The 21909-nt window shown below is 46.6% G+C and overlaps 2 protein-coding genes across 4 annotated transcripts in view; both read right to left on the bottom strand.

Moving 5' to 3' along the window:
• The window catches only part of LOC141133764 (phospholipid scramblase 1-like), a 61738-nt gene extending 54876 nt beyond the window's left edge, over positions 1–6862 (bottom strand). Inside the window, exon 1 of the mRNA XM_073623312.1 lies at positions 6766–6862. The gene's annotated coding sequence lies outside the window, so the exon portion shown is untranslated. The remainder of the gene's footprint in view (positions 1–6765) is intronic.
• An 11861-nt stretch (positions 6863–18723) lies between these two features.
• Positions 18724–21909, bottom strand: part of LOC141133762 (phospholipid scramblase 1-like) — a 65084-nt gene continuing 61898 nt past the window's right edge. For all 3 annotated transcript variants that reach the window (XM_073623308.1, XM_073623309.1, XM_073623310.1), the window contains one exon: positions 18724–18975. In XM_073623308.1, coding sequence (XP_073479409.1) covers positions 18916–18975 — 60 coding nt within the window. In that variant the 3' untranslated portion in view covers positions 18724–18915. The remainder of the gene's footprint in view (positions 18976–21909) is intronic.

Below are 21909 nucleotides of genomic sequence, written 5' to 3'. Positions count from 1 at the left end.
GGAGAGAGGGGGTGAGACAGGAGAGAGAGAGGGAGGAGAGAGAGGGGGGGAGACGGGAGAGAGAGGAAGGGGGAGACAGGGGAGAGAGAGAGGGGGGGAGACAGGGGAGAGAGGGGGAGAGAGACGGGGGGAGACAGGGGAGAGAGAGGGGGGGAGACAGGAGAGAGAGGGGGGAGACAGTGGAGAGAGAGAGAGGGGGAGACAGGGGAGAGAGAGAGGGGGAGAGAGAGGGGGGAGACAGGGGAGAGAGAGAGGGGGAGACAGGGGAGAGAGAGAGGGGGGAGAGAGAGGGGGGAGACAGGGGAGAGAGAGAGGGGGGAGACAGGGGAGAGAGAGGGAGGGGAGACAGGGGAGAGAGAGAGGGGGAGAGAGGGGGGAGACAGGGAGAGAGGGAGGGGGGAGACAGGGGAGAGAGAGGGGGAGAGAGAGAGGGGGAGACAGTAGAGAGAGAGGGAGGGGAGGGGGAGACAGGGGAAAGAGAGAGGGGGAGAGAGGGGGAGACGGGGAGAGAGAGAGGGGAGAGAGAGAGTGGGAGGGGGAGTCAGGAGAGAGAGGGAGGGGAGGGGAGACAGGGGAGACAGAGAGGGGGGAGACAGGGGGAGACAGTGAAAGAGAGAAGGAGAGGAGTCTCTCTCTCGCTGTCTCTCAATGAACTTGCGGCAGCTCTAGAATCCTCCCAGCACCGGAGCTGACTCTATATTATACAGAGGTAAAGTTCCTTCTGTATCATGTCAATGACCTCCTACTACTGTCACCAATAGAGAAAGGTCTACAAGACAGCCTGGAAGTGCTATAGAAATACAACGCCACATGTAACTCCAAGAAAACAAAAATCAAGACATTCCAAAGGAAGAACACAAAACATCAATGAACCCTCCTTCCTTTACATTAAACAACTGTACTGTTGATGAATCCCAACAGCTACACATACCTCGGCCTAGAAATGAACAAATCAGGAAGTTTCAACCCAGCCATAGAGGTCCTAAAAGACAAGGCATATAGAGCCTTACATGCCATCAGGAGACAACTGTACCACCTAAACCACCATTAAATGTCTGGCTTAGATTCTTTGATAGCGTTATCACCCCAAACCTTCTTTCTGGCAGTGAAGTTTGGGTTTCTGACACCTATCCAAATGGGACTCCAGCCCAAAATAAATATTCCATCTAGAAATCTGCAAGCGCCTTCTCCAAGTCAATCGGAGCACCTCCAACAGTGCTTGCCGGTCTGAGTTGGACAGATTTCCCTTACTTCTCGCAGTACAGAAGAGGGCGCTATCATACTGGGACCACCCACAAAACAGCAGTCCAGAGGAGGAGGAGAGAAGAGGAGAGGAGGAGGAGAGAAGAGGAGAGGAGTCTTCTGTGACCAGTTCCCAGTCTTTATACGCTTTGTTTTCTTCATGCAACATCAGTGAAGGTGGACTATGTTTTATAACAAGAACGTTCCCTAAGCTCTGTCCATCTTCAGTGAATGCATGAATCTTGAATTGCACAAAACCTTGCTGAATAAAATAATCAGTTTTCTCTGGAATACTCCCTCTTCTCCCCGACATTGTCCTCTGCAGACTCCCTACTCCGCTCTTCCTTGGTGTTGAATGACCCCTACCATTGTTGATCAGTGTTAGGGATGAGCTCGATGTTCGAGTCGAATGTAAGTTCGACTCAAGCAACGGGTGTTCGCCCATTCGCCGAACAGCGAATATTATGGAGTGTTCGCTGGAAATTTGAGTGTACGCAGAATGCCCCATAATGCACTGTGAGATCGCAGTGCATTGCTGTATGATGACTGGCCAAAGCATTCACCTGACCTGCATGCTTTGGCCAATCACAGCGCGCTCTGCTGAGAGCCATAATTGGCCAAACGCAGGGTGCCTTTGGCCAATCATGGCTCAGTCCACGCCCCACACCTTATAAAGCAGCTTACATAGCGGTCGTGTATAGTGTGTGGACAGAGATAGATTAAGCTAGATTGACAGGCAAGTTAGTTGCAATGTATGTAATATATATATACAGTCAGTCACATGACATCAGAAGGGGGCAGGGTCACCCGGTTACGTTACCAGGTGGCCCACCCTTTGCTATATAACAGCTGTCACCATGAAAAGATGGCAGTCGGAGGAATGCCTCCCATGGAGGCGGAGTTTTTCTTTTTTTTTTTTTCGGGACTGTTGCTGCCGTGATTGACGATGGATTTACATCGCGGGACACTTTTTTTTTTAATAAAGGAATTGTCAAAAACTCTCTGCTATCGTTTTTCCTTTTTTTTGCACTTTTTTGGTGAATGGGTAAGGGTACAATGTACCCCTACCCATTCACATAGGGGGGTGGGATCTGAGGGCCCCCTTGTCAAAGGAGGCTTAAATATTCTGATAAGCCCCCCGCCCACAGACCCCCACGACCACCGGGCAAGGGTTGTGGGGATGAGGCCCTTGTCCCCATCAACATGGGGACAAGGTGCTTTGGGGGGGACCCCCACGTCATTTTTTTTCATATGGCACGGGTAATGGACTGAGGGGGGAACCCAATCAGTTTTTTTCAATGATTTTTATGATTTTTATCCGGCAATACATTACAGCTGCGAGCAATTTTAAATGACATTTTTTTCCCTTAGAAATGTCATTTTGCTGCAGTACTGGTATAAACATGGGAAAGATGCACTACTTTACAAGCATACTATAGACATCCCCAATCAAGATATTTAAAGGAATATTTTACTTTTATTGTTTGACTTTAAGCATTATTAAAATCACTGCTCCTGAAAAAACGGCCGTTTTTAAAACTTTTTTTTGCATTGATCCATGTCCCCTGGGGCAGGACCCAGGTCCCCAAACACTTTTTTTATGACAATAACTTGCATATAAGCCTTTAGAAGGCTTCCTCTACTGCACCAAACACTTCACGCTCACATCAACCACCCACAGGCACTTTTTTAGATCAAATGAGGGGTCGAACACAGACCCATCAAAGAAAAGTACATCCGCCCAAGTTACACAAACCCAATACACAAAAAACACGTCAAATGTTGTAAATTTGTTAACATCAAATTTCAACAAGGCAATCTACAATCAATCTCCCTGTTAATATAGTCCCTCTTTCTTTTTTTCCCCTTTTGATATTATATACAGTTTTATTACTTGTCTATGAGCAAAACATACCTTTATTGATATATGGGGTCACGATTATTAATTTCAGTGTAATATGAATGATCTAGCTGTTGGGTAACCATGTACTTGTTACTACTCGCTGCCATGTATATGTTTACCATTATTATTTTTATATTTTTATTATTATTTTTCTCCCCCTCCTTCTCTGTTTGTGTCTGCGCTTGTGTTCAATTTTTCTGTTTTTGTAAACATGTTGGCTGCCATTGCTCTACTCGGCCACTAGATCGTGTGCGATGCGTGCTCGGGGCCGTGCCATGCTTCAAGCATGCCCGGCGGGTGGGCTCCTTCTGCGCATGGCTAATGGGTTGTGGAGGTCTCTGAGATCCCCGCCTATGCCGTTGTGCAAGGGGGAGCCTTTATATGTTCCCATTGACCGCAGTGCATTGCACTGATGGGGCTTCCTCCTCCGCCGGTGAGGCAGTGATGCCTCGGCCTCAGGGAGACACCCTGAGTTCCTATCTCAGCTGCCTTCGTTTGCAGCTGATTAAATGGAACTACCAGCAACACACAAACAGGTTGCCTTGATTGGCCCTTCATACAGCTTTATACTATTTAAGGTTCTCACTTACATCCAGCGTTCTCTCAGTCTGAGGACTACTGCTTGGCTCTTTGCACCGCACATGTTCCATGTTCAGTGAAAAGTAAAATTTACTCTATTTCTGACTGGGCAATTCAGGCACATGCTATGCCTGGTTAGCTAAGTCAGTATAAATCTGATGTTTTATTAAAGCGGAGTTACACCCAAATATTGAACTTTTCCGGTTCCTCCCCCCCCCCCCCCGGTGTGACATTTGGTACCTTTCAGGGGGGAGGGGGGAGCAGATACCTGTCTAATACAGGTATTCTGCTCCCGCTTCTGGGCATAGATACCCGTGCCACCCGTGGGTATCTACGCCACTTCCCGTCTCCCCCTGCTGTATTCTGGGAGACACACGGATCCCAGAATACAGCAGGGACCAATGGGATAGAGCAGTGCGAGTCGCGCTTGCGCAGTAGGGGAACCAGGAAGTGAAGCCGCAAGGCTTCACTTCCTGATTCCCTTAATGAGGATGTTGGCGACTCCACCCGAACAGCCGAGGAATAGATCGGCTTCGGGTGCTGACATCGCAGGCACCCTGGACAGGTAAGTGTCCATATTTTAAAAGTCAGCAGCTGCAGTATTTGTAGCTGCTGACTTTAAAAAAAAAAAACGGCGGAGCTCCATTTTAACATGAAAAAAATGACACCCACTGTTTAAACACTTCCCACCTGGCCACAGCATATATACGGGCGGGTGGGCGCTCTCTCCTTCTGAGTGGACGTTCAGGAACGTCCCTCAGAAGGAGGCACGTCGCGCACTTCGCGACCACACGCGCGCGCGTGCCCGCGCGGTGGCGCAATCCCGATGCGTTCATGTCACCCGGACACGGCGCATCTCCGATCGGCAGGAGGGCTCTGTGATTGGCCCTCCTGATCACATGACGGCTGTCTCCAATCACAGCTGTCATGTGATGTAAACAGAGAGTCAGTTGCTAGGCGATCGGCTCTCCTCTCCTCACTCAAAAAGTTGTCGGTGAGGAGAGGAGAGCTGATCGCTGCAGCTGGCTGGTGATCAGTGAGTATGAGATGTTTTTTACAGCTTTTTACACACTGATCACCAGTGTAAAACACACATGTAAAACACACATGTACACAATGTAAAACACACATGTAAAACACACATGTAAAACACACATGTAAAACACACATGTACACAATGTAAAACACACATGTAAAACACACATGTACACAATGTAAAACACACATGTAAAACACACATGTACACAATGTAAAACACACATGTAAAACACACATGTACACAATGTAAAACACACATGTAAAACACACATGTACACAATGTAAAACACACATGTAAAACATGTACACAATGTAAAACACACATGTCCCCAAAACACATGTCCCCACATAGTAAAAACACCTGTCCCCCACAGATTTAACAGTAAAATCACATGTCCCAATGATTATCTGCACACAACCGTGATCACCTGCGCACATCTGTACATGATCATCTGCATACATCTGTCCGTGATCACGCGAACCAATTATTATACACTTAACGGGATTTTTTTTACCAAAAACATGTAGCAGAATACATTTTGGCTTTAATTTATGACAAAATTCGATTTTATTGGATTTCTTTTAAAATAGAAAGAAGAAAATATTGTTTTTTTCCCAAATTTCCGCTCTTTTTTCGCTTATATCGCAAAAAATAAAAAACAGATTTGTGAATAAGTACCACCAAAAGAAAGCTCTATTTGTGAGAACAAAATGATAAAAATGTCATTTGGGTACAGTGTAGCACGGCCGCGCAATTGTCATTGAAAGTGCGAGAGCGCCGAAAGCTGAAAATTGGTCTGAGAAGGGAGGGGGCGAAAGTGCCCGGTATTGAAGGGGTTACACTAATCTGGGGTCCTTTTTCATGACTTTTCAGACGGTGCCCCCTGCTGGGTATAGACCAGGGAGTCTCTTGTATGTGTGAAGCACCTGGCCGCTCCCTGATTGTGCCATTACATGTCTGCAGGTCCTTGCCTGAGCTCTTTCATCCCACGTGGTTTATATGCCACTGTTTTTATGTTTCTTCCATGTTATTCCTATGAAATCCATATGTAAGTACCTTTCCACTCAAAACATTGTATAAATTAACTATATGATACTATTTGTTTTCACATGTCACTGCACATATATTATGTATCATATTTATGTTGCAGATAAAGATAAAGTCACCCCAAGTAAATCTCCCCCAATGAATGAAAATATGTACCAATAAAAATTTCCCAAACATGTCGGGATGCACGCTACAAATCTCTATGGACTGACCTCAGCTTGACTCTGGCAGTGCCTTGATTATTATGCCTTGGGTTTGATATATATTTATGTATTATGAATTCTGTTGGTGTACTTTGTGCAAAAACGTTTAAACGATTGTTGTCTGTTGGCAATACCCACCGTTTTGTATCTAAATAAAGTGGCACATAGCTGCCTTTTATATACTTCTATATCTTTATACTCTTTTCTGCCTAAAAAGTCCAAGAGGGCGGCTCCTAATGCACTAGTTGGATGTTCTCTATGTTTAGTCTGTCCTTTTCTGTTTTTTTTTCTTCTTTTCCTTGGCTTTATATCACTTTTATTAGTAGTTTACCACCAACACGATTCAAGGTTTCATGTTATCACTCACTGTACTGACTCCTCCACTGTTTACATTTCTCCTGCATGTGGGTGGGCAGAAAGTTCAATCAGCACGGCTTCTGGAGACTTTGGCAGCAGAAACCCCTCCCTGATCATGGTGGATGTTACCCCCCATCTGTCCCTTTCACCTCTTTGTCTACAAACCCCAGAAATTCTTCCTCTGCCTGCTAATCCAGTAAATGTAATGAAATGACGGAGAGAACATTGGTAAAGAGCTGAGCATGGCTCACTTCCAAAACCTCCCTGAGACAGAAACAGAACAATCCCAGACTGTATACAGGATGGGGGAGGGGAGCAGACACATCCGAGACCCTGTACCCCCCCCTCCGAGCAATCCACTTACATCTGTACCCCCCTCCGAGCAATCCACTTACCTCTGTCCCTAAGAGACTGGTACCAGAAATACAGAGTGCTCTGAGCAGGGTGGAGACAGGACTGGAGGAGGGGAGGAGGGAGAGAGAAGAGAGGGGGAGAGAGAGGGGGGAGAGGGAGAGAGGGGGGAGAGAGAGGAGAGAGAGGGGGAGAGGGAGAGGAGAGAGAGGGGGAGAGGGAGGGGATATAAGAGAGAGAGGGGGGGAGAGAGAGAGAGGGGGGGGGAGAGAGAGGGGGAGAGAGGGGGGACATAAGAGAGAGAGAGGGGGAGAGAGAGAGAGAGAGAGAGAGGGGGGAGAGAGAGGGGGAGAGAGAGGGGACATAAGAGAGAGAGAGGGGGAGAGAGAGAGAGAGGGGGGAGAGAGAGGGGGAGACAGGGGGCAGGGGAGAGAGAGAGGGAGGGGAAGAGGGAGACAGAGGAGAGAGGGAGAGGGGGAGAGAGAGGGGATATAAGAGAGAGAGAGGGGAAGAGAGAGAGGGGGGAGAGAGAGGGGGAAGAGGGAGGGGAGGGAGAGGGGAGAGAGAGGGGGGGGGAGAGACATGGGGGCAGGGGAGAGAGAGAGCGGAAGAGGGAGACAGAGGAGAGAGGGAGAGGGGAGAGAGAGAGGGGGGAGAGAGAGGGGGAGAGAGAGAGAGGGGGGAGAGAGAGGGGGAGAGAGAGGGGATATAAGAGAGAGAGAGGGGGAGAGAGAGGGGGGAGAGAGAGGGGGGGGAGACAGGGGGCAGGGGAGAGAGAGAGGGAGGGGAAGAGAGAGAGCGGAAGAGGGAGACAGAGGAGAGGGGGAGAGGGAGGGGATATAAGAGAGAGAGAGAGAGGGGGGAGAGAGAGGGGGGAGAGGGAGGGGAGAGAGGGGGGAGAGGGGAGAGAGAGGGGGGGAGAGAGACAGGGGGGCAGGGGAGAGAGAGAGAGGGAGGGGAAGAGAGAGAGCGGAAGAGGGAGACAGAGGAGAGAGGGAGAGGGGAGAGAGAGAGGGGGGACAGGGGAGAGAGAGAGGGAGGGGGAGAGAGAGAGAGGGTGGGAGGACAAGGGAGAGAGAGGGGAGAAAGGGGTGGGACAGGGGAGAGAGAAAGATGGGGGGCAGGGGGAGAGAGAGGGGGGACAGGGGAGAGAGAGAGGGAGGGGGAGAGAGAGAGGGTGGGAGGACAAGGGAGAGAGAGGGGAGAAAGGGGTGGGACAGGGGAGAGAGAAAGATGGGGGGCAGGGGAGAGGGGGGAGAGGGAGGGGGGACAGGGGAGAGAGAGAGAGAAAGGGAGGGGGGGCATGGGAGAGAGAGAGAAAAGGGGGGCAGGGGAGAGAGAGGGGGAGAGAGAGAGGGGGGGACAGGGGAGAGAGAGGGGGAGACAGCGAAAGAGAGAAGGAGAGGAGTCTCTCTCTTGCTGTCTCTCAATGAACTTGCCGCAGCTCTAGAATCCTCCCAGCACCGGAGCTGACTCTATATTATACAGAGGTGACGTTCCTTGTCAATGACCTCCTACTACTGTCACCAATAGAGAAAGGTCTACAAGACAGCCTGAAAGTGCTATAGAAATACAGCGCCACATGTAACTCCAAGAAAACAAAAATCAAGACATTCCAAAGGAAGAACACAAAACATCAATGAGCCCTCCTTCCTTTACATTAAACAACTGCACTGTTGATGAATCCCAACAGCTACACATACCTCGGCCTAGAAATGAACATATTAGGAAGTTTCAACCCAGCCATAGAGGTCCTAAAAGACAAGGCATATAGAGCCTTACATGCCATCAGGAGACAACTGTACCACCTGAACCACCATTAAGTGTCTGGCTTAGATTCTTTGATAGCGTTATCACCCCAAACCTGCTTTGTGGCAGTGAAGTTTGGGGTTCTGACACCTATCCAAATGTGACCCCAGCCCAAAAGAAATATTCCATCTGGAAATCTGCAAGCGCCTTCTCCAAGTCAATCGGAGCACCTCCAACAGTGCTTGCCGGTCTGAGACTCCTAGCGTCATTCAACCCATTTCATATGAGCCCACAGTGTCATAAACCTGTCCCATGTGGTTTCAAAATAATACCAGACTGGGTGTAGAGTACAGTGGAACCTTGGATTACGAGCATAATCCGTTCCAGGAGAATGCTTGTAATCCAAAGCACTTGCATATCAAAGAGAGTTTCCCCATAGAAGTCAATGGAAATGAAGATAATTCGTTACGCATTGACTTCTGTTGCATGCAATACCGCATGTGGCCAGAGGTGGGAGGGGGCGCCAGAGAGACTCGGAAACGGCTCGGATGCACTCGTAAAGGCTCGGAAACACTCGGGAACTGAGTATTTCCGAGTGTTTCCGAGTATTTCCGAACGGCCTCCGAACCGTTCCGAGTGTCACCGGCACCCCTGGCCAAATGCAGTACTGCACACCACAGGGGCTTGAATCTTGCCCGTTTTGCGAGAGAACACTCGCAAACAGAGTCAGGATTTTAAAAATATAATTGCTCGTATTGCGATACGCTCGTTAACCGCGTTACTCGCAAACCGAGGTTCCACTGTACAATGCTCAGAGGTGAATGGCGCTGACATAATAACAGGAGTATGAAAATAAGAAGATGAGGGAAAGGACCCAGAGACATCACATGACCACTCAATAGGGGAAAAAAAGCTGTATACAGTATGTGTGTATACTTCATTCTACATGAGTGGGGCTTTAAATTGTAAGTTCTTGTAGAGCCCTTTTATATTAATATATACATATTATTATTATTATTTATCATCATTATTATCATTTTAGTGGTAGCAGTTGGTGGGTCCATCAAATCTAAGCTCAGAGCTCCCTGTTGTGGTCAGATGGACAGATTTATATTCCTCTGTTGTATGAAAAATAACTCACATACGTAGATTTAGAAGTCATTATTATAGAAGAGAGAACTATCCTTCCGAAATCCAGACTCAGGTCTGATTGGTCCTAGAAGATCATGGAGACCATCTGACCACGCTTTACTGATCATTTCAAGATCTTTGGGTCTCCTGCTGGCTGCGGCCTTTACACATCCAGCCAATCCAGACACATTATTTCCATTTTGCTCTCCATTGTCTGTGTTTTTGGACAACATTGGGCATATGGCGTGAATGGGCCTTTAGTTCATATCTACCATGAAAAGGGCCACCTAATTTGCCCCCCCCCCTCCAAGGACGGGGGTTCTCAGTCCTTCCCTGAGTCCATGATAGGTGGTGTTCCCGTCTCCAGTCCGATGCATCCAGTTTTCTAATTACTTTCTTCCAATTATATTATTATTTGCAAGAGTCTGTTGCACCCACATAAACGGAGAAAGTATAAGGCTCATCCAAAACTTTAGGGAACCCCCCGAGTGACTCCAGACTCTAATGTATCTAAAACCCCAAAACATTTGTTGTCAGTTTTGGACGGAGTGGTGATATGTTAGAACCCCTGTCAGGTTTTTATTGCTACCCTTGGGGCCCTGATTCCTTTTGATTGTCTGGGGAACAATTCTCCTCGGGACTGAGGAGCCTATTGGGACTTGGAAATATTCACCTCTATGTATTTTCCTTTTTTGATGCATTTTCCATGGAAAGCAAAGGAAACACACATTGATGGCCAACAATATGCATTGTTGTGCACCCATAACACATATACACTTTGTAGTGTCCCGATGTTGGTGTCAGTGGAAGGAATAGTGTCCCATCATTGGTATCAGTGGAAGGAGTAGTGCCCCATCATTGGTGTCAGTGGGAGGAATAGTGCCCCATCATTGGTGTTAGTGGGAGGAATAGTGCCCTATCATTGATATCAGTGGGAGGAATAGTGCCCCATCATTGATATCAGTGGCAGGAGTAGTGCCCCATCATTGGTGTCAGTGGGAGGAATAGTGCCCCATCATTGGTGTCAGTGGGAGGAATAGTGCCCCATCATTGGTGTCAGTGGGAGGAATAGTGCCCCATCATTGGTGTCAGTGGGAGGAATAGTGTCCCATCATTGATATCAGTGGAAGGAGTAGTGCCCCATCATTTGTGTCAGTGGGAGGAATAGTGCCCCATCATTGGTGTTAGTGGGAGGAATAGTGCCCCATCATTTGTGTCAGTGGGAGGAATAGTGCCCCATCATTGATATCAGTGGGAGGAATAGTGTACCATCGTTGGTTTCAATGGGAGGAATAGTGCCCCATCATTGGTGTCAGTGGGAGGAATAGTGCCCCATCATTGATATCAGTGGAAGGAGTAGTGCCCCATCATTTGTGTCAGTGGGAGGAATAGTGCCCCATCATTGGTGTTAGTGGGAGGAATAGTGCCCCATCATTTGTGTCAGTGGGAGGAATAGTGCCCCATCATTGATATCAGTGGGAGGAATAGTGTACCATCGTTGGTTTCAATGGGAGGAATAGTGCCCCATCATTGGTGTCAGTGGGAGGAATAGTGCCCCATCATTGATATCAGTGGAAGGAGTAGTGCCCCATCATTTGTGTCAGTGGGAGGAATAGTGCCCCATCATTGGTGTTAGTGGGAGGAATGGTGCCTCATCATTGGTGTTAGTGGGGGGAATAGTGCCCCATCATTGGTGTTAGTGGGAGGAATAGTGCCCCATCATTGGTGTCAGTGGGAGGAATAGTGTCCCATCATTGGTGTTAGTGGGAGGAATGGTGCCTCATCATTGGTATCAGTGGGAGGAATAGTGCCCCGTCATTGGTATCAGTGGGAGGAATAGTGCCCCGTCATTGGTATCAGTGGGAGGAATAGTGTCCCGTCATTGGTATCAGTGGGAGGAATAGTGCCCCGTCATTGGTATCAGTGGGAGGAATAGTGCCCCGTCATTGGTATCAGTGGGAGGAAAAGTGTGTCATATTTGGTGTCAGTGGGAGGAATAATACCCCATTGCTGGTGTCAAAGGGGAGGAATAGTGCCCCATATTCGTGGGAGGAGCTGTGTCCCAGGGGCTGGATACCACGTCACTTCTGGCTCTGAAGAATGTAAACACCGCCATTTTTTTCCCCTGGAAAGCAGAGATTGATGTTTTTTTTTTTTCTCAGGCTTCCCGGGGTGGAGGAGAGATGTGGGGTCTTATTGACCTCTCCATAAAGAGGACCTGTCATTCCGTATTCCAATTACAAGGGATGTTTACATTTCTTGTATAGGAATAAAAGTAATCAAAAGGGGCAGTAACAAAAATAAATAAATAAATACAAATTTAAATTGCCCCCGTCCCCTCACAGAAGCCAACGCAAATGTAGGTTGTGCCCGCATAAGTAAACGACCACCACACATCGGTGGTATCACCATGAACATTATAGCCAGAGCAATCATTCTAGCACTAGACCTCCTCTGTAACTCTAAACATGTTATCTGTAAAAAAATATTTAAAGCTTCGCCTATGGAGATTTTTACCTACCGTAGTTTGGCGCCATTCCACCAGTGTGCGCAATTTTAAAGCGTGACATGTTAGGTATCTATTTAGTCGGCGTAACATTATCTTTTATATTTTACCAAAAAAATTTATGTTATATATTGTGTTTTTTGCATTAAAATGAACTAAAATGTTTTTTTTTTTTTCAAAAGAAATTGCATTTGAAAAGTTGCTGCACAAATACAGTGTGACATAACCAATTGCAACGATCACCATTTTATTCTCTAGGTCTCTGCTAAAACATATATATAAGCATTTGGCTTCAAGTGACTCAGAGTGGAGATGTGAACCATCAACTCCATTTGAGATGCGTTGAATTTCTGCTCCTCCGGTGTTTCGGAGCTTCGAGCTACAAAATGCTCAGGTGTGAATGGGGCCTGAACGATCCAGAGTGGCCTCTAGGGGGAGCAATCTTATGAAATTCAGGCCATCCTGCAAATAGGAGTGAGGGGTCGGCACATTTTTTTGGAGAAGACCCCCTCAACTGCTGTATCTGTAATGGGAGCATTTCCAGCAGCATTCTCCATGGCTTCCAGCAGAGGGAGCTATGGTATGTACTATTCATTGGATGTGGAATTGAATAGGGAGAGTTTCTGAAAGGTGAACTTGCACTTTAATCACACTATATTGTCAAATATATTGCCTTTACACACACATTTGAACTTTAATGGCCTCCCAGTCTTAGTCCGTAGCGTTCAATATTGAGTTGGCCCACCCTTTGCAGATATAACAGCTTCAACTCTTCTGGGAAGGCTGTCCACAAGGTTTAGGAGTGTGTCTATGGGAATGTTTGACCATTCTTCCAGAAGAGCATTGTGAGGTCAGGCACTGATGTTGGACGAGAAGGCCTGGCTCCCAGTCTTCGCTCTAATTTATCCTAAAGGTTTTCTACCGGGTTTAGGTCAGGACTCTGTGAAGGCCAGTCAAGTTCCTCCACCCCAAACTCGCTCATCCCTGTCTTTATGGACCTTGCTGTGAGCACTGGTCCAAATCATTTGGTGGAGGGGGGATTATGGTGTGGGGTTGTTTTTCAGGGGTTGGGCTTGGCCCCTTGGTTCCAATGAAGGGAACTCTTAAGGCGTCAGCATACCAAGACATTTTGGAAGATTTCATGCTCCCAACTTTGTGGGAACAGTTTGGGGATGGCCCCTTCCTGTTCCAACATGACTGCGTACCAGTGCACAATGCAAGGTCCATAAAGACACAAAGCAAGGTCCATAAAAACATGGATGAGTGAGTTTGGGGTGGAGGAACTTGGCTGGTCTGCACAGAGTCCTGATCTCAACTGATAGAATACTTTTGGGATGAATTAGAGTGGAGATTGCGAGCCAGACCTTCTTGTCTAAGATCAGTATATAAAAATAAAAAATGCAGCGCTAAGTGAGATGAGAGCAGAGGGGTGGACTAGCACCCCATATACATATATATTGTGTATAACAGCAAATAATACCACGTGGTAGTAATTAAAGGCCACAATAACTAAAGTGAAAAAAAAGACTCCAGTTGCTGGAGGTAGTGTCCATAATGGGGCAAAAGTTCATCAGCATAGACAACGTGATACTTCTAGTGAAAGAAGGGGGGACATATGTGGATGATGTTCTTAAATCAAATGAGTGGTCTTCATATACTCAGAGTCCACACGTAAGTAGAAGGGGTAAATACGCTTACCAGAAAGGGTGGACACACTCACCATACGGCGGAGTGTCATTCAGGCTTATGGATCAACCGATCCTAGGGGTGCTTGCTGGGAGGCGCTGTTAGTAGGTTCCAATGGTCCCATCTGGGGCAACCGTGGGTAGAAGATGGTGCTTAGATCCTCAACGGATGAATGGATTCACCTTCACAGCTTTCACCACGCATCCTCCAGCTGACCTCACAAATGTCCTTCTGGAAGAATGGTCAAACATTCCCATAGACAAACTCCTAAACATGGTGGACGGCCTTCCCAGAAGAGTTGAAGCTGTTAGAGCTGATAGGGTGGGCCAACTCAATATTGAACCCTACGAACCCTGTACACACGATAGGATTTTCCAACAACAAATGTTGAATGTGAGCTTGTTGTTGGAAAGTCCGACCGTGTGTATGCTCCATAGAACATTTTTTGTCGGAATTTCCGCCAACAAATGTTTTGAGAGCAGGTTCTCAAATTTTCCAACAAAATTCCGATGGTGTTTACACAATTCCGACGCACACAAAGTTCCACGCATGCTCACAATCAAGCAGAAGAGCCGCACTGGCTATTGAACTTCATTTTTCCTGACTCGTCGTACGTGTTGTACGTCACCGCGTTCTTGACGTTCGAAATTTTCGACAACATTTGTGTGACCGTGTGTATGCAAGACAAGTTTGAGCCAACATCCGTCGGAAAAAGAAACATGGTTTTGTTGTCGGAAAATCCGATCATGTGTACAGGGCATGAGACTGGGATGCCATTAAAGCTCATGTGTGTGTAAAGGCAGGTGTCCCAATACTTTTGTTAATATAGTGTAATTCACCTAGTATTGGGTGAAATGTGGCACAGGAGGAGACCATGGGTGGGACTTCGTGTTGCTTGCCTGGAAAAATAAAGCTTCACTTTCAGATGATTTTACGGTGTGCTGCCGTCTCTGTTTCTTTTGATATTGTAGACCAAGGCTTGACATATTTGCTTTAAATCTAGGAGCCGGCTAAAAAAAAAAAGTTAGAAGCCAGTTATATTTTTTTAACTAACAAAGTTTACGGGTGGGACATGTTCCCGAAGGTGAACTTCTCCTTTGACCCGTTCACAGCCATCGCCGTTTTTGCGTTTTTTGCACACACGTTTAAAAAAATTTTTTAGGCCTGAAGATTACATAAAACCCCCATTATATATTTTCTGAAAGCAGACACCCTAGAGAATAAAATAGCGGTAGTTCCAATTTTTTTTATGTCAAACAATATTACCAAAAAGGTCTAGGAAAAGCGAAATTTCAGTAAAAAACACATTAAACGTTAATTTTAGGGGCCACAAAAAAAAACAAATACCCACATTTTTGGTAAAATATAAAAGATGAGGTTGCGCCGAGTAAATAGATACCCATCAAGTCAAATCTTCAATTTGTGTGCACCCGTGAAATGGTGACAAACTTCAGTACCCGATATTTTCCATGGGCGACATTCTAAAAGCCCCCTATAGGTCATTAGTTTAGCGTTACAAAGGAGGTCTGGTGCTAGAATTATCACTTTCACTCCGGCGCGCGCAGAGATATGCAACATGTGTATCGCAATTGACGTTTTCAGAAGTGCGTTTACATTTGTACGTGCGAATATGTAGGGCTGGGGGGGGGAATCCCACATTTTTGGGGGGTAAATTTTATGTGCTTGGGTGTAACTTTTACATCACATAAGACAATGGTCTCCAAACTGCGGCCCGGGGCCCTTTGCTTGTTTTTATCTAGCCGTTTGGGCAATATTTCTTTTCATTATGTTTATTGAGATTTTTGCAATAAAAGAACAGAAGATAATATTACAAACATTAGCTCATAACTAGGGACCCTTGGGGCAATATTTCATCCACTGAAACCAAAAATGGGGGACAATTCCCCCCCAATGTCACCAACAATGGGGCACAATTTCTCCTATAGATACCAACCACGGGGCACCTTGACACCAAGGATGGGGCATGATTCTTCCCAATGACACCAAGGATGGGACATGAGTCTTCCCAATGACGGGACATGAGTCTTCCCAATGACACCAAGGATGGGACATGAGTCTTCCCAATGACGGGACATGAGTCTTCCCAATGACACCAAGGATGGGACATGAGTCTTCCCAATGACGGGACATGAGTCTTCCCAATGACACCAAGGATGGGACATGAGTCTTCCCAATGACACCTAGGATTAAGCAGGAGTCTTCCCAATGACACCAATGATGGGGCATGATTCTTCCCAATGACACCAAGGATGGGACATGATTCTTCCCAATGACACCAAGGATGGGACATGATTCTTCCAAATGACACCAAGGATGGGACATGATTCTTCCAAATGACACCAAGGATGGGACATGAGTCTTCCCAATGACACCAAGGATGGGACATGATTCTTCCAAATGACACCAAGGATGGGACATGAGTCTTCCCAATGACACCAAGGATTGAGCAGGAATCTTCCCAATGACACCAAGGTTGGGGCATGATTCTTCCCAATGACACCAAGGATGGGACATGATTCTTCCCAATGACACCAAGGATGGGGCATGAGTCTTCCCAATGACACCAAGGATTGAGCAGGATACTTCCCAATGACACCAAGGATGGGGCATGATTTTTCCCAATGACGATAACGATGGGGCATGATTCCTCTCACTGACACCAAAAAATGGGGCATTGTTTACTCCCACTGATGCCGGGACATTTTCTACTCCCAATGGCTACACTCCAGCCCCCTAAAGTCTGAAGGACAGAAAACTGGCCCTTTGTTTAGAATGTTTGGAGACTCCTGGCATAAGGGACAAGAAAATCCCTTATGCTAGAGATTATTTTGGTGACATGTTCTCTTTAATGAGACATCCAGGGTCTAAAAGACCCCCAATGTCTCCCCTGTGCTCCACTGAATGTAATGCAATGCACCTCACACTGCATTAGATTCTTTCCTGGCCTTAATGGCTGGAGGAAACTGTCAATGGGGACCCGGAAATGATGTAACACGTCACTTCTGGGCCAACAACAAGAAGGGGAGGAGAGCACAAGTGTGTCCGCTCTTCTTCTTCCCCGCTATCTAGTGGCACCTGCTATGCCGGTCCCAGCCCCGTAATTGGGCAAGCAGAGCCCAGAATACATGGTGCATGGGGTATGTGGAGCATTTGGGCGGCAGCCCAGGCGCCAGGACAAAATTTCTTGTTGCCGTGATGACTTGGCACCTGGGGTTTGCCAAGCCCTGTCCTAGACATTTTTGGGTGAAGACAAACCCCTGCTTGGTTTAGGCACCAGGTTAGGGGTGACCAGGTATGTAGGGCTTGTGAGGCAGATTGCCTTTGGTCTCCCCGAATTGGATCTTTTCCAGATTACCATACCTTGTTCTGCATGTGTCTCTGTGTGGAGGCAGCCATGTTGTTGTAGGCAGGGCTTTGCTTCCTTGTCTCAGAGCTGCCCCTATGAGGACTGGTGGGGTAATGATCGAGGTGGAGGAAGCACAGATCCACAGAATGGAAGAAGCGAAAGCAGGGAGATCCTTGCACTGGAGGTCTTCAGGTAAAGCCTCCTCTCCAGCAAGGAGGACAGTGAGGAGAACAGTAGTGAAATCACCACATCCCACTCTAAATCTGGTGAGACTCGCAGTCAGGGCCAATAGTTTCTTAGATCAGGGGTCTCCAGACTTTTCCAAACAAAGGGATCAGGTTACTGTCCTTCAGACTTTAGCGGGGCAAGACTGTGGCTAATGAGAGCAGATAATACCCCAGACTTAGTGGTCAGTGGGAGTAAAAAAAAAAATGACATGGCTTCCCTGTAATTAGGAGGAAGAGGACTAGAGCCCCACCATTGGTATTCGTGGAAGGAATTTTACCCATGTCATTCATGTCAATGGGGAAAATAGTGCCCCGTTGTTGGTGTCAGTGAAAAGAATAGTGTCCCATCATTGGTGTCAGTGGGAGGAACAGTGCCCCATCATTGGTGTCAGTGGGAGGAATAGTGCCCCATTATTGGTGACAGTGGGGGGAATAGTGTCCCATCACTGGTGTCAGTGGGGGGAATAGTGCCCCATCATTGGAGTCAGTGGGAGGAATAGTGCCCCATCATTGGTGTCATTAGGAAGAATAGTGTCCCATCATTGGTGTCAGTAGGAGGAATAGTGTCCCATTATTGGTATCAGTGGGAGGAATGGTGCCCCATCGTTGGTGTCAGTGGTAGGAATAGTGCCCTATTGTGGTGTTCGTGGAAGGAATAGTGCCCCATCAATGGTGTTAGAGGAAGCACTTATGCTCCTTCATTGGTGTCAGTGGGAGGAATAATACCCTGTTGTTGGTGTCAAAGGGAGGAATAGTGTCCCAAGGGCCAGTTAAAGGCAAGCAAAGGGCCGCATCCAGTCCCCAGGCCACAGTTTGGAGACCCCTGCTTTGGACGATCTCACACTGCAGATATACAGCTATGGGGCTACAGAACAGGAGTGCCTAAGCACAAGAAGTGCACTGATATCAGGAGTCCCTAGGCACAGGAAGTGCACTGATATCAGGAGTCCCTAAGCACAGGAAGTGAACTGATATCAGGAGTGCCTAGGCACAGGAAGTGCACTGATATCAGGAGTCCCTAGGCACAGGAAGTGAACTGATATCAGGAGTGCCTATGCACAGGAAGTGAACTGATATCAGGAGTGCCTATGCACAGGAAGTGAACTGATATCAGGAGTCCCTAGGCACAGGAAGTGAACTGATATCAGGAGTGCCTAGGCACAGGAAGTGCACTATTTTTTGGGGGCAATTTAAGACAAAATGTAAATCTTTTAGGATACTGCTAATTAGCATTTCTAGATGTTCCTTATAACTAATCTTTTTGGTTCGGTTCCATTTTAAGGTGAGATCTTCTTTCCCGCTTTCACTTTGATTGTAGAGAGAAGGACGGCACACATACAGATGAATATTTATTGTCAAACACATAAAAGTTTAGAATAGATATATCTGTACAAAATAGGTCAGTTTATACAGACCGCTGTAAACTTTGGGGTATATGGCTAGTGGGGGGGGGTATGGAGGGGCAGTTATAGTCAGGAGGGTGTAAACAGGATCATGGGATAAAGGGATACAGTCATGAGAAGATCCGTTAACCAATCACGGTGCTGCGCTCTGTCCTGTTGCGTGACCTCTCAAAAAAGGCGTAATCCTGAAAAGAGATAAAATGAATGAGAGGCAGATCTATGACATCACGGTGACATCACTTGTAGAAAGCAGCACAGAAGAATACAAAGTGAAGACATGAGAGGAGAGGAGATCATGTTTCATTATTTTATTAGAACCTTCAGCATTTATTATCGTAATTTTTAATACGTGCATCCCGTGAGTGCAAAGATGTAGACATATATACAGATCATTGGTGTCTGGCACAGATATTTATTGCTCTATTTGTCATCTGGTAAATTCTTGGATGTGTACGGAGGAGTGCCTGGTACAAAAGTTCATCTCACTTGAAGGACTTTTTGAAACATTTAATGGTTAAGAGCAGTGAACTTCAAACTGCGGCCCTTTGCTTGCCTTTATCCGGCCCTTGGGGCACTATTCCTCCTACTCATACGAGACACTATTCTACCAACTGACACCAACAATTGGGACACCATTTGTCCCACTGACACCAGCAATGGGACACTATTGCTCCCAATGGTACCAACGATGGGGCTCTGTTCTTCCCCAATACCAAATGGGATGTCTACTCCCACTGATGCCAGGAAAATTTCCACTCCCGCTGGCCACCGTCCGCCCCCCCCCTAAAGTCTCAAGGATAATAAACGGGTCCTTTGTTTGGAAAATTTGGAGACCCCTGGTTAAAAACATCAGATACAGCCAACGCACTTCATGGGGAAAAAGTCTCCACCTTCTTCAGGGCTTGAGCAGTCAATGTTAATAAAATCACAACAGAAAGCACTAAGGGACCTGTGTTAAGCGTTGATGAAGACTCCTGATGGCACTAAATACTTCTAAAAGTACTTCAAGTTGAGAGAATTTTTGTAGCAGGCGCTCCTCCGTACACATCCAAGAATTTACCGTCTTCCTTTGTCACTATCAGAGAGGTAGCAGCACTCCAGGACCAAAGCAGGGTCCATCTACACTATGCTTCAAGCACAGATCTGCTTCTTTGAAGGAAAAAACACTTTACGGAAGATCCATCAGAACCAATTTTCCCTTCTATCGGTCCAGGATTATCATACACACATCAGGCATTAGTCATCAGGTGGATTGAGTCGGCTTCTGTCACAGATATCAGTTGAAGGGTTATGATTATTACGGGTAGATTGGGGTTTAGCAGAGCTAAAGTCAGAAATTTAGTTTGGGTCATTGCAAAAAAAATGGCCAGGTTCTTTGCAACCATTGACAGATAGGCATCGGTCTTATATAGTAGTAGAAGAAATACAGCTGCTATATATGATGTTTGGATCCCACCGAATGGGCTAAAAGTCCAACGTTCAGATGAATGCCCAAACAGTTTGGTGTTCAGATTGACCCTTGAGCTCATCTCTATTACCCACAAGTTTTCCCCTTTCAGGAACCTCGCCACCAGCTGGTCTGTCTTCATTGATAGGGTGAAACTTGCCCAATCAGTAACAGAAGTGGTTGAACAAGGGTTTGGTACCATTAGGGTCTGAAAGCGGCCAGGTGGGGACTGGACTAGGGGAAGGAAAGGAACGGTGTTAATCTGAACTTTAAAGAATCATAACTACTCAATAATGTAAGCAGAAGCCTTGTACTTCTGGCCCTCGACACATTGTAGTACGCCAATGGTGGAGGAGGCATTCTATAATGCTGGATCAGTAATGGACTAAGAGAGAGAACAATTTGGAGCACATTTCTATTAGACTGGACCTAAAGGTTGTAAAACATCCATTAGAGTTTTGAACATTTAATGATTCATGATCTGAGAGTTCTAAACTGCAATTTGACTACATCAAGATCGAATGCTTAATGCCACTGATGAGGAGAGGATGAATTTGCAGGTGCAGAGAGTGTAATGAATGTGTCTATATGTGATTTTTTTATGAAGAACAAGGATGAAACAAGTAAGCAAGACTGACTAATGTGGAGAGAAACTCAGGTGACTTGAGGAGCCGTCTTTGCACCATCCTCTGTGTCAGAATGTGACGAGTAGCCGACATTGGACTTTGTGTTCCCCTGAATGTTACTTGAGATGTGGTCTTCTGAATGTGACCTGAGGATTTGTGTTTGGACGACCCTCTGCCTTTGGACTATCCATCTTTGTTCCCCTTAATGTGACTTGAGAGGCTGTTTTTGCACCATCCTCTGTGTTTTCAGGATGTGACGAGCAGCTGACATTGTATTCTGTGTTCCCCTGAATGTGACTTGAGGAGCGGTCTTTAGACAGTCGTTTGTGTCCCCTGAAAGTGACTTGAGGAACTGTCTTTGGGTGGCCCTCTGTATCTATTGAACGTGACTTGAGAAGCTGTCTTTCGCTTGTCCTCTGTGTCCCTTGAATGTGATCTAGGGAACTGTGTTTGGACTTTCCACTGTTCCCCCTGAATGTGACTTGGAGTTGCCTTCGGACTATCCATCTTTGCTCTCCTTAATGTGACTTGAGGAGCTGCCTTTGGACTATCCATCTTTGTTCTCCATAATATGACTTGAGGGGCTGTGTTTGCACTGTCCTCTGTGTTTTTTGAATGTGACGAGGAGCTGACTTTTGGTTGTCCTCTGTGTCCCCTGAATGTGACTTGGGGAGTTGTCATAACACTATCCTCTGAATGTTATTTGGGGTACTATTGAGGGATCATTCTCTATGTTCCCCTAAATGTGACTTGAGTAGTTTTGCATGTTAGTTACTGTCTTTGGACTGTCCTCTGTGTTCTGTGAGCACTACTTTGGATTGTCTTCTGTATCTCCTGAATTTGACTTGAGGAACTGTCTTAAGGACTGACTCAAGGAGCTGACTCAAAGAGCAGTTTTTGAGCTGTCTTCTGTATCCCCTCAATATGACTTGAGGAGACATCTTCGGGCTGTTCTCTGTGTCCCCCGAATGAGATTTGAGGAGCTATCTTAGGACTGTCTTCTGTATCCCCTCAATGTAATTTGAAGAGTGGTTCTTGAATTGCCC

The sequence above is a fragment of the Aquarana catesbeiana genome, linkage group LG03 (assembly GCF_042186555.1).
Source record: "Aquarana catesbeiana isolate 2022-GZ linkage group LG03, ASM4218655v1, whole genome shotgun sequence".
NCBI classification, from domain to species: domain Eukaryota; kingdom Metazoa; phylum Chordata; class Amphibia; order Anura; family Ranidae; genus Aquarana; species Aquarana catesbeiana.
This window is presented reverse-complemented; position numbering and strand designations above follow the sequence as displayed.